At 49.9% G+C, this 13,299-nt stretch overlaps 1 protein-coding gene across 1 annotated transcript; it reads left to right on the top strand.

Annotated features, from left to right (window-relative positions):
* The first annotated feature begins 8,227 nt into the window (after nucleotides 1-8,227).
* Nucleotides 8,228-10,789, top strand: LOC136483419 (AAA-ATPase At2g46620-like). Its single transcript, XM_066480491.1, has one exon. The coding sequence runs from the start codon at nucleotides 8,413-8,415 to the stop codon at nucleotides 9,982-9,984; it is 1,572 nt and encodes a 523-aa protein (XP_066336588.1). The 5' UTR covers nucleotides 8,228-8,412; the 3' UTR covers nucleotides 9,985-10,789.
* Nucleotides 10,790-13,299: the final 2,510 nt, after the last annotated feature.

Here is a 13,299-nt window from a genome sequence, read left to right as displayed (position 1 = left end):
AAAGTCTACTTCACTCCCTCACCTTTTATACTTGGTCTACTTCACCCCCTCAACTATGAAACCGTCTGTTTTATCCCCTCAACTTTCTAAAACCATCTATTTTACCCCCTGGGTGGTTTTCAGCGGCGGTTTTGCTACAGTAACATCGGGTTTGCTACAGTAACGTGGGTTTGCTACAGCGTCGTCAGTTTTGAATTTCCTTTTTTTATTTATTTTCGGTGAATTTTTGAAAAATTATAGAAAAATCATAAAATAAAAAATCTAATTTTATTGGACTCCACATGAGTAGATCTACACAATGAATATATAATACAGTATGCTTTAGTACAAATTTTTTTGTCACTTTAGATTAATTGGAAAATCCAATTTTGTCTGTAATTAATTAAAATTTATCTATAACTAAGTTATACATAGTCCAATAAGTACGAAATTTTTATTATAATTCAAGCATACAATAATTAGCGTAGCATAAAAATTTCACCACAATTGGACCATAGAAGCTGCAGCTATGAATTATTCCAATTAATTACAGACAAAATTGGATTTTCCAATTAATCTAAAGCGACAAAAAAATTTGTACTAAAGCATACTGTATTTATATTCATTGTGTAGATCTACTCATGTGGAGTCCAATAAAATTAATTTTTTTATTTTATGATTTTTCTATGATTTACTATGATTTTTCAAAAATTCACCGAAAATAATAAAAAAAGGAAATTCAAAACTGCCGATACTATAGCAAACACAATGTTACTGTAGCAAACCTGCTGTTGCTGTAGCAAACCCGCCGCTGAAAACCGCCTAGGGCGTAAAATAGACTGTTTTGGAAAGTTGAGGGGGTAAAACAGACGGTTTCATAGTTGAGGAGGTGAAGTAGATCAAGTATGAAAGGTGGGAGGTGAAGTAGACTTTTTTCTATAGAAAAGATCTTAAAGAAATTCTGTATGCACAAATGTAGTCCCTCACCTGCTCATATAGTCAAGGGCAACAGATATGGGGATTTTCAATACCCTAGAAACCAATATGAGATCGATCAAATAAAAATGGTTCAATATGCTTCAGCTGTCGGAAGCTTGTAATATACTCAAGTATGTACGCGTCCTGACTTGACATTTGTTACCGGGTTACTTGGCAGATTCTAGAGCAATCCTGGAATAGAACACTGGAAAGTGGTAAAGAAAGTCTTGCGTTATTTGCAAGGAACGAAAGGCCTCATGATGACGTATAGAAGATCTGATTCACTCCATATAGTGGGATATTCAGATTCTGATTATGCGGGAGATGATAGAAAATCCACGTCTGGATATATATTCACTCTCGCAGAGGGAGCTATTTTATAGAAAAGTTCAAAGCAAACCGTCACTACATCGTCCACAATGTATGACGGTTTGTAGCGTGTTATGAGGCAACGGGGCAGGTGAACTGGCTAAAGAAGTTTATATCCGGTTTGAAGGTGGTTGACGACATCTATAGACCACTTAAGTTATACTGCGATAATAATCCGGCAGTACAGTATGTTCACAACAATAAGTCAAGTGGTGCTGTCAAACACATTGACATAAAGTATTGTGTTGTGAAAGATAAAGTTCGGGATCAAGTCATAAGTCTTGAGCATATAGTACTAAAAAGATGCTCGCGGATCCGCTTATAAAAGGCTTACCACCCAACGTGTTCAGAGAACATATAGCTAGCATGAGTTTAAGGGAAAGCCTATAATTTCTGGACAAAAAAGGCCCAAAGTTAAGTATCTATTTCAGAACAGAGTGGTGTGTTGTAGCTGTTAAATCTATCGGCAATTGACCGTGACGATGAAACATGCTCTATGCGCTAATCTGTAATGGAATGAACAAAAGTAAATGATATGAAATTAAAAGATGGTATTGAGATCAAGGGGGAGAATGTTAGTTGATCTCCACCTATTGGGCCCTTGGATCTGCGCCCTGATCAGGGGCGCCCAACACTAATATGGTTGGTGGGCCCCTGTCGCACAGCACTATAAAGAGAGGTGTGGGGACCCGGGCTCGGATGACGAGGTTGACTGGAGCCGCTGTAACCACCCACGGAGAAACCTAATCCGATCTAAAGTGAATGCTGCCACCGACGGAAACCTCCACCAACTCCGCCGTCACCTCTGCATCGCCCCCTTGCAGTGTCACCACCGAGCCACTGGACCTCGCCTCCTCTCTACCGCGCCGAGCTCCCTCGACAGCGGCGTCCACACCGGCGTCCACGAGACTACGGTGCAACTACGTCAGGACGAACTAGAGAAACCTTAAAGTAAAATGCTTACCCTGATCTATGGTTTAGAGGCACGAGTTCACGTTAGGTGTAATAAGCCGGAATCAAAGATTTTGAGCACCGAGAGGGCTCCAATTCCCTCTCGGCTCTCGCACTGACCGGCCGGCCGTCCAGTGTTGGAATTCCCCGATGTCCCATTCAGGTGAGCACGTCCGGATAAAGACTAGGAGGCAGCGACGTGAGATTGGCCAACGCCAACACAGAGAGCTGCCTTTACAAGCCAGTAACGACGCCCCATGGGCCATGGTTGCAATTGCATCAGCGTCACCTCACTGACCAATATTGTTGAGCGGCGGCCGGCGAGGCGGGCGTTTGTGCAGTTAGGTCTGATGCACGATCATGACGCAGCTCCTCCTCCTCGATCTCAGCTGATCCCAATTATCACATGCGATTACGCGATGCCAACGCATGATGAGTAATTCTACGGGGTCTTTATCCAGAATAGCTTATGACAATTAGCACGCTTGGGTCTGATGGATTGGAGGGAGCGCTTTTTACCTGCAGTTGCTATCTTCCCATGTACGTGGCATCACCATCACCGTTCTGTTCCTAGCGGTGAAGCCATTCTTTAGATGGCTGAGGCTGAAGCTTTTGCAGTTTTGCCTCTAATTAATATCCTTTGCTTTTGCCTGAGGCTGAAGCCATTCATTTATATGGCTTCTTCAGAATATACTAGTACTACATTTGCAGCTAATCAGCGGCCTTGTTTTTATAGTCTGTGGCATGGCATCTACTATCAGCCACACCTACGATATAAAGGTATACTCCATCCGTCCCAATCTAAATGCAGGTTTAGAATTTAAATGGGCAAAATACTGTAGCTGGCAAATTACAATTATACCCCTAAAAAGTGCAGCTGTTGTCACTGAAACAATGTTGATTGACCCAAGAGAATAAAGCCAATAACAGTATACAGTAGAAATGTGTGGCCATAATTTCACCGGCACGTCAACAGACAAAAAAAAAACAACAGTGGATGGACTGAATGTGTGGAGGAGACTACGCTGCACTTCCTGCATTTCTTTTTTTTAATCGAATTTTTATTCCCTCAGACGAAGTGCAGGTTACCGATACCAGTACACTGCTGCGCTTCGGATGCATTGTGTCTATTTATTTTGGGAAATTTTTTGAACCGTAAATGTGCAGTTATTACGGGACTGAGGGAGTACGTGACCCAATATTCTGCCTATTCTGTATGCGTGGTCACATTTCCTTCAGTGGCTTATCACTCGTTTTGATTCTTCAATAGAAACGTAAGTTTGCGAGCTTTGCAGTTGAGGACTTCTACCAATTGTATTAGTCATCGTGGCCAATATTTTTATTCAGTTTGGTCTGCTCTTCCATTCTCCTGATGACAAATTTATCGATTTCTTAACCTCTAAGGTTCAAAGGTTCGCTTCTTCTGAAGAAAAATAACTGCAGAGACAGTTACCTACCACGGTGTCATCACTGAACATTTACTGTGCAAGAATTGACGGTTCTTCACACAGGTCATGCTAATCCACTCGTCAGGGCGGGTTTGTAGGTCGTGTTGAGCAAATCTCAGGTGACAAAAAAGCATGGGTTCAGCTGAGAGCTGACACTTTCCTGTGTTGTCCAAATGCAATTCCAGCTGCAAAGCTTGCTCTGTTTTGCTGGAGAAACCTGCCGAAAGCAACACGACCTGTGGTCCTGCACATTAGTGCTAATGGAATCGATGCTATAGTAGGAGTATTGTCTTTTCCAAAAAAAAAAAATCCAGTGCAAGATTCACATGAACAGAAAGACACGGAATTGCTTGCAGATCAAAATCCGCGTGCTACTATAATGGCAAAGTTTCTTCTTCATTAAGTTAAACATTTATTTTCTTTTCTTCCCGTCCCTAGTTACGAAGTCTAGCCAATATGAACAGAAACGGCATAATGTTTTGGTGGGTTGCAAAAGAAATGCAATTTTTTCATGGCACAAAACATACGGAACATATTCGGCAACAACTTCACCTTTCGGTGTGTAATAAGCATATATTATTTCGTTCTTGCACACACATTTTTTTTCTGTCGATTTTTATCAGCATCTAGCCTTTTCTTGTGTGGCCCTAGCCCAGGAACAGGGGATCGATTAAACGCAGCACACGTACCGCCGACCAAAAAAATTATATTCTCGAGGGAAAATGTATGTGCTGGTACTGGTAAACGATCGGCGCCGCATCGCTAGCTAATGCATCTCACTGTCTCAGAATCAAGGGCATGAGAATATCCTTGTCCTCCACGGCTCGATAAGAACTTGTGTGCCACCCTGCCTAAATTCTGAAACCGATGGAGAACTGTTCATCGTTTTCGTACTAAAACCTGCGACGTCGACGCCGCGGCCGGATCTTTGGACAAAGCAGATTATTCCACAAGTCTCGCTGCTGCAGGTCTCTTCCACACCTTCGCTACGGATGGCGACCGGAGCTTATATAACAATAGCCATATGGAGAGTTTGCTCAAGGATGCAAACCACTTGAAGTCTCCCTAACGCCTTTCCTTCTGTTCCGTTGTTGTTTGGGTTTCTATCCACTTCTTCTGTGGTTCTATACCTGCACTATGGGATCTCCTAAGATCATATAGTTGCATTGTGTAAGCCGTTCTTTCGGCCTCTTTCTTCTTAATGAAAAACACGTGAAGTCACGGTCGTAAAAAAACCACTAGAAGTCTTGCTAGTTTTGCGTATTCTTCTCCATAATGAAACCTCGCACATGGGCCATATGGCCTAAGAAACGGGAAAACTTAGGTTAGCAGCTCCTGATTCTTGTGGGCATAACTTACGAGGGTAAGCAAAACAAGGCCAAATTTGCAGGCGCGCGTGTAGCGCAGTGGCTTGGCTCTGGTGGTGGGAGCTGGCCAGCCGGGGTTCGAACCTCGGTTCTGCACCGCTTGCACGAAGCAAGCAAAATTATTTCCTGTGCAGGTCCTGGACACTCGCGTGGCACTACAATGGGACTACGACGTGCCTGTCGTCTACGAGGCTCGTGTGGCTTCGGTGATCTTCAGAAGGACATTTGAGGTGTATATGTTGTAGCTTCTAGGGGTGTGTGTGATGGTGTGAGTGTGTGGTGTTGAGTATAAATACTATAACTTGTACACTAGAAGTCCAGGCTAAAAAATAAACAAGGCCAAATTTTCTTTCAAACGAAGCCATTAAAAAAAGGTTGGATGATTTGTTTCGCTCCCACAAGTCAAGTATGTGTGCGAATCGTTTGAGTTGGTGGGTGCGTTTCATTCGCCGCGGCATCTTGGAGAAATTTGGCATGTTGACTGGCAAACACGCGGCACGCGTATGTAGGTTTGTATTGACCGCATAGAACTATCTAATTCTAATCTACTGGTACAATGCTCAGCTCAGCACTGCCACTGGACGCCGGCCAGTCCCCACAAGCAGCGTTTGGACTTTGGAGTGGCAGAAAGAGGTAGCACTAGCAGGAGTGCTACGAAGGAACGAACAGTGGAAACGACCGAACCGCTCCGCCGGTCGAGCAGGACGGGACGGCCTTCGAGAATCAGAGACAGACCATACCGCTGGCCGAACATGTCGCGCTTCGATTCGGCCGTCCAGCGCCGGTCCCTCTCGCCCGTCATGGGCTTGCGCTCTGGCGGCGAAAATTCTCCCGGGAGCGGGGTCGAAAGCGACCGGGGATCCCCCAGACGTGGCAGGCCGCCGTGGTTCCGCAGCAGCGCGCAGCCAACGACAGCGAGCCTGGACGCGGACACGACGCGGGGTCCCATCCGCCGGCTCCGACCACACGTTTCGGGCCTTCGCTTCGCCCGCGCCGCGCCGTCCGTATCCCGAATCGGGCAGGCGAAACCCCCCACGCTCATGCTCCCGTGACAGCATTCAGCAACCCAGAGCCCCCCGGTGCCCGCGCCAACCAAGCGAAGATGCGCGCGCGCTTCCCCCACTTCTCCGGACCAGCACGCACCAGGCACTCAGGCAGAGGCCACCACGCACGGCCGCGCCAGGGCTCGTGCGCACCTCGCGTTTACGCAGCTGCTTCCTCCTGTCCTGTCCTGGCCTGGCCCGCGCACGCTTGGCCAAGACTGTGCGAGATCGATGCAGGTGGTCAATGGGTACAAGGGGAAAGAGGGTGTTGGGTGACAGCGATCGGATGTGCAACGGCAACCGGCCGGATAACGCTGTTCCATGCCATGGCTCGGGTTTATCGAAGCCACGGAGACCAGGTGTTAACACGCCTGCTTAGATACACCTAACACCAGTTAGGCGTGACCGCTTTCATAGCGTAGCGTGCCACGCCTCCTCCGAAACAAAGCTTACCAGGCCGGTTTGTCTCTGGGGAAGAAACACGTCGGCGACTTTTTCAGTTGAGGTGGCACGTGCTGTGACCATTGCCACGGTCTAATCAAGTCAGCGATAGGGTTCAGGTGGCGCGCAATGGAAGAATACCCGGCCCTGATGGCTGGGCGAGGAAATTAGTTCAAAGAACGCTTCCTTTTTCTTAATTCCATGGCTGTTTTTACTAGTTGCGATGCACTTCTTAAGTGTGTGTTCTCGAACAAAAAAGTTCCTAAAATAACTGGTTTGCAGTTTGACGCCGAGATTTAAGTGCATTATCAAACTTTTCTTCCTCCTTTTTGCCGAGACTTGTTTTTGCAAATATAATACCCACTATAGTACGTGAGCCCAGTGGAGAGAACGACGTGATCATCACAAAGAAAACCAGGCGGGGGAATCAGAAAACTGCCAGTTGAGGAAGCAAACTTGGTCGAAGATTGTTTTTTGAAGGGAGGTTGACGTCTGTTGTAATGTCCAGTGTATTATTTGCAGTCTCCAGCCTTGTGCCATTCACGTGAATTATAGCTTGTTTTTACGCATAGCATATTGCTGAAGAATGATCCATGCATCTCTACGATGATTGACGGAGACTTTTGGAAATCAAAGTACTTGACTGTTTCTTTCACCGTTTATTTATGTCAAAAAAAAAATTGGGCGGATCAAAGTCAGAGATGATATAGCTCTTCAGGGCTGCAAGAGATGAAGAAGAGGGACGTGGATAACACTAGCTAATCATTGGATATTCCAATCTATCTACAACGGGTGCGGTGCTGTTCTGAGCCCGCGTAGCACAATATGCTGAGGAAATTGGCCTGAGCCAGAAGGCAGAAGCATCTTATGTTTCGATGGTAAAAGCGAACGGAACGACATGAAACAAGCTGACATGACAGGTCACGGCATACGATACGATGCGGTACGCGTCCTAATCAGTATATTCAGTAGGAGTACGTACGTACGTATCTTCTTTAAACGCCCTTCCGAAAGGACTGTTAGGGCAAGTGTGGAGCTTTACCATTCGGTTGCTGATAGAATTAGAATCGTATCGCATCAAATCAGACCGAAGCAACAACGATGATTTGGTATCCCAGCTCTTAATCTGTCAAATCTCCGGTAACAGCTAGCTCTGCCGTATGTGGCTGTATGTATGGATGTATGCCAGGCGACACGTTTCACTGGCAAGTTGGTCCAATCCACACGAGTCCGGAGTTCGTACCAAGGTTCCAAATCAGAATATACCGCCGATCCGATGAGCAGATAAACTCGAAGAATCCATCTCTTCTTATCTTAAGTACTAACACGCAAACGCTGTCCTAAAAACTGACGGGAAGGCAAGGCCCTCGAGATTTTTGTGGCATTGGCACGTAGCAAGTTGAGGAACTCGTCAGCCACCACCAGTGAGGTGTGTGACCTGTTCGGCTGGTCCAACCACCGAACGCCTCCGCCACTCGTGCACCGGTGCACCCGGACACGAACCACATCGACGAGTCCAAACGATTCCAAACCACTGGAAAGCCATGGCGATGCCGATGCCGACCGAGGAAACCACACGAATCCACCTCGGCCTTCTTTGACCCCGCGCACGCCACGCCACGCCGCACGACGAGTTCCCCTTTCCCCGTCTCGGGCGGACCTGGGCGCCCTTAAAACCCAACCCCCTCCAACATTCCGATCTCCTCTCCCCTCTACTCTTGCCCGCCAAAACAGACGAACCGACGTGACCGGATCAAAAGCAGGAGGCAGCAACTGCCAACGGCGGGTTCCGTTCGCTACGGAGTAGGGAAGGGAAGGCCGGTGGCGCGCGCCGCGATGGGGCCGGACGGCGGCGGCGTCGGCGGAGGGGTGATCGGGGCCCTGGTCTACGGGGCGCTGGCGGTGGTGGCGCTGCGGCTGGTGCTGTCGTACAAGTCGGCGGCGCACGCGCTGCGGCGGGCGTGGCGGTGGGCGGACGAGTGGGCGCAGGCGTACCAGTACTACGAGGTGCCGCGCCTCGCCGGGGACGGCGGCGGCGCGGACAACCCGCTGTTCCGGAAGGCGGCCGCGTACGTGGCGTCGCTGCCGTCGCTCGAGGACGCGGACGCCGCCTGCGTGCTGTCGTCGGCGGCCAAGAGCAACGACTTCGCGCTGCAGCTGGGGCCCGGCCACACCGCGCGGGACGCGTTCCTGGGCGCGCGCCTCGCGTGGACCAACGCCGGGGACGGCCGCGGCCTCGTGCTGCGCGTGCGCCGCCACGACCGGACACGCGTGCTGCGGCCCTACCTGCAGCACATCGAGTCCGTCGCCGACGAGATGGAGGCGCGACGCCGCGAGCTGCGGCTCTACGCCAACGCCACCGGCGATTGCGCGCCGCGGTGGACGTCCGCGCCCTTCACCCACCCGGCCACGCTCGACACGGTGGCCATGGACCCGGACCTCAAGGCCCGCGTCCGCGCCGACCTGGAGAGCTTCCTCAAGGGCCGCGCGTACTACCACCGCCTCGGCCGCGTCTGGCGCAGGAGCTACCTGCTCTACGGCGCTCCCGGCACGGGCAAGTCCACGTTCGCCGCTGCGATGGCGAGGTTCCTGGGATACGACGTCTACGACATCGACCTGTCCCGCGGCGGCTGCGACGACCTCCGCGCCCTGCTTCTGGACACCACCCCGCGGTCGCTCATCCTCGTGGAGGACCTCGACCGCTACCTGCGCGGCGGCAACGGCGACGGCGAGACGGCGGCGGCGAGGACTGCGCGTGTGCTCAGCTTCATGGACGGGCTCTCCTCCTGCTGCGGCGAGGAGCGCGTGATGGTGTTCACCATGAGCAGAGGCAAGGACGGCGTGGACCCGGCCGTGCTGCGGCCGGGCCGGCTTGACGTGCACATCCACTTCACCATGTGCGACTTCGAGGGATTCAAGGCGCTGGCAAGCAACTACCTGGGGCTCAAGGACCACAAGCTGTACCCGCAGGTGGAGGAGGGGTTCCACGCCGGCGCCCGCCTCAGCCCCGCCGAGCTCGGCGAGATCATGCTCGCCAACCGCGGGTCCACGAGCCGCGCGCTCCGCACCGTCATCAGCGCGCTGCAGCACGTGGCGCCGTCACCGTCGTCAGCGCAGCCGCAGCGGACCAGCACCGCGGCGCGGCCGCCGAGACTGACCTCGAGATGGTCCGGGCACCTCGACGGGGCGAGCGCTGCGGCGTCGGAGGAGGCCAGCGCGGCGGAACAGTCGCCGCGGGGCGGGGGCGGGGGAGGTTTCGCCAAGGACGCGCCGATCAGGGAGATCAAGAAGCTGTACGGTCTGATCAAGTACAGGAGCCGCAAGGACGCCGGCGTCGTGCCGGTGGACGACAGCGCGGCGTCGCCGAACGGGCGGGGCAGCGACGTTAGCTCCGAGAAGGACCGGTGATTAGTTATTTGGGCTTTGTTCTTTTTTCTTTTTCCGTTTTCACTTTTGATAATGATTTCTAAGTACAAATTTCATGTTTATTCGAAATGTGGGGGGTGTACATTGTAAGTGATCTTGTAGCAGTAGTAGGGGCTTTCTTTGTTACTCCAGAAACCGTGTTCATCTGAAACGCATCCAATTGTGCGGCAGTAAACAAGGTCACGCAATGTTCAAAGGTAACGGCATACTCGCAATTTCGCAGACGTGACATCTGAATTGCGGGCATGAGCCCAAATGACATTTTGGTGACATCTTACGAAATACTCAGGTGCAATAGAACAGCAAATTCTCAACAACGACTAACAACCAGGACAGTATTAGATTATTGATTGAAGTTCAAAGTATATCGTTACAAAGTCAAAGATCTTTGTAACAAAGACATAGCGATTCTGGTTCGCGCTTAAAATATGGCGGGACACGCGCGATTACGAGGTGCTAAACAATGCGATGAAGCAAAGACATCCATCCATTATTTAAAAAGTGTTTGCGCTTAGCCATTATTTAAAAAGTGTTTTCGCTTAGCGGCTGGTGATGATGATTAGGGGCATGGTTCTGCGAGCTAATGATGTGCCTGCCAGGCACTTGTTTGCTGCATGTTGTTATTGTTGTTCCACGTACTCCTCCTACAGCTTATTATCTGTGCCGTTTGGAGGAATGCTCACTTATTTGGTTCACAAGAGCGTGCAGTTGGCACTTAGCACAGCACAGCTAGTTCCAAAGGTGTGGGAGCAAGGATCATCCGCCGCCGCGCAGGCACAGCCGCACAGCACAGATGTCCTATCGCTGTTCCAGCTTTGCAAGATGAACTGGACGGGGGTTGGAAGAGAGGACAGTGGGCGTGGCCTCTGCTTCACCGGATGGGTGCCTGGCTGCCTGCTCATCGACTTCATCGTCCTTCAATCGGTGCGGTCGCATTACTCCTACCATCTCAATTCATATCTGTGATTGTTTAGTTCTTAAAAAGTTTTCTAAAAAGTGCTACAGTAGCCATCACATCGAATCTTGCGATATGTGTATGAAACATTAAATATAGACGAAAAAAAACTAATTGCACAGTTTGGTTGGAAATTGCGAGACGAACGTTTTAAGCCTAATTAGTCCATGATTGAACACTAATTGCTAAATAAAAACGAAAGTGTTACAGTAATCAAATTCCCAAAATTCACGAACTAAATGCGCACTCAGATTTCTGAGTCCCTGTGTTGAATGATTGATTTTTTTTTACCATTTTCCTACGATCCGGTGTTGACAAACTGCTACTCCTGCTGACATATGAATTTGTCGTATACTCCTACTGCTAGTATTCTAACATAAGAAACACCATAATTTCCGTCACCACACCTCACACCTGAACTCAGCACAGCAAAGCCAAAGGTCACAGTCACGGTCGTGTGTGTCAAGGACGGACACGGGCCCGGCAAGTCTGTGCCGTGAAACGGAAGCAATTCTAGGCCACGGCAGCGTTCTCCTGCCCGAAAGTTTTTGCGAGCATGGAAGGGAAGGGGGACTCCGGTACTAGACTTTTTGGGGAACCCGTTGCCATGATGTGCAGACAAGACAAAAGGCCGCCTTCCGTGTGAAGCTGAAGCTATGATCGTCCCCAGCACAGAATGGTCCAGCCTGCGCCTGCGGCCCGATTAGCAGCCCGACAGCGTGATTGGTTTTCTTGCCCCCTGCCCCTGAGTCTTAGCTCGCCAAATCGTCATCATCGTGTTCCCCGGCCGAAAACACAAGGGCAGCCCGACGGCGAATTAGCTAGGGCGGGGCATCGAGGACAGGCCATCTCAAAGCCACCGAGACCGCTTGCCATGGTCACGCAGAGCTCTCCCCGAAACAAGCCAATACGTGAGGTAAGAACAATTAAGCTTGAGTCTTTTTTGTTTTTGTTTTTGTTTTGTTTACAAAGCGGTTGGCCATTCACGAAAACAATTAAGCTTCGGCAATCGGCATGGACTGTACCGGTGCATATCCATCCACGAGACGAGAAGAAGAATGCAGGTGCGGAGCCACACAGCAATCGACTTGGAGTACTGACAAGCGCTGTACACTTCCGAGGCTTTTCCTCCACCTCCCGTCGTCGGTCAGCTTTCAGGGTCAGGGCCCGCCTGGCTGCCTTTGCCATCCATGCCACGCCATTGCCATGCAGGAGACGATGCATGCAGCAGTCAGCAGGGCAGAGCGGCAGAGCCTGACAGCCTGTGATGGACGATGATGCCAAGTTTAATGATTGCGCTGCAGAGATGTGCGTACAGTACCCTGGGCCTGGCCTGGCGTGATGCGACAGATGTGTCACGGATATCGACGATTTCCCTGGCGCAGAGCTCAGCTCAGCTGCCGCTGCCGGACCGGAACGGCCGAACGGGAATGGTATCGGCTCGGCTGGGCCAGGTGGATGATCCCTTCGAGAATCACGCTTCGGTGCACTTGAGAGTTCTGAGACTAAACCCGAAACAGGTGGAACTTGCAGCGGGGCTAAATTGTTCAGGAAAACCAATGCACATGTACATTTTTTTTTGCAAGTTGCTGGTGCAAATGCTTTGTATTTGTGCAATATATATCTACAAAACAATATACTTTTGAGCTTTGTATAAAGAATACTAGTAGTTTCTCCATATAATATAACCTAGTTTAGTGAACAAATCAAGGACTTGAGAGTAGACAAGGTGGGTGGGGGGCGGCCAGCACCCAGTTTGGCCTCTGAGAGGCTCCGCCAGTGGGCGTGGAAGCTCCTTCGGCCTTCGGCATGGGTCTCGTCGAAACGGCTGATACGGACGGCGTCACGATTCAATCCAGTTTCTATTGTACGTATTGTTACTAGTGCATCACGTGTGCCCTCGCGCGCGTCGGCACTTAGTTGGAAATGCAATCATAGATCTAAACGTGGTGCCTGGACATGATATGAGATGCTATATCTGATAGCAGACCTCTCAAAGGAAAGCAATACACAAAGCAACCAAAATGAAGTAGGATCCTTTATTTGTCTTGCACTCTAGCACAAGGATAATTCTTTTTTAGACATATGACAAAAACCGCCTAATACAACGGCATGGTAAAGGGCTTTCCTGACAGATACTAACTGATCCGGCCTACTGAATCCCTCCACCCAATGGATTTACCCCCAAATCAAGTGCTTGTGCACCTCGCAAAAAATAAAATAAAATACGTATGGATGAAATCGGTACATAGGTGATCAAATCGACCAAGCAAGTATCAGACCTTACCAATAATAGGAACTGCAGAGTGTAAGTTCTTTGTTAAATTCAGAATTGGTACTCG

This window comes from Miscanthus floridulus, chromosome 1 (genome assembly GCF_019320115.1).
Source record: "Miscanthus floridulus cultivar M001 chromosome 1, ASM1932011v1, whole genome shotgun sequence".
Lineage (NCBI taxonomy): Eukaryota > Viridiplantae > Streptophyta > Magnoliopsida > Poales > Poaceae > Miscanthus > Miscanthus floridulus.
This window is presented reverse-complemented; position numbering and strand designations above follow the sequence as displayed.

Excerpts from the sequence above, each read along its gene's own strand:
- LOC136483419 (XM_066480491.1), top strand. The coding sequence starts at position 8,413 with ATGGGGCCGGACGGCGGCGGCGTCGGCGGAGGGGTGATCGGGGCCCTG.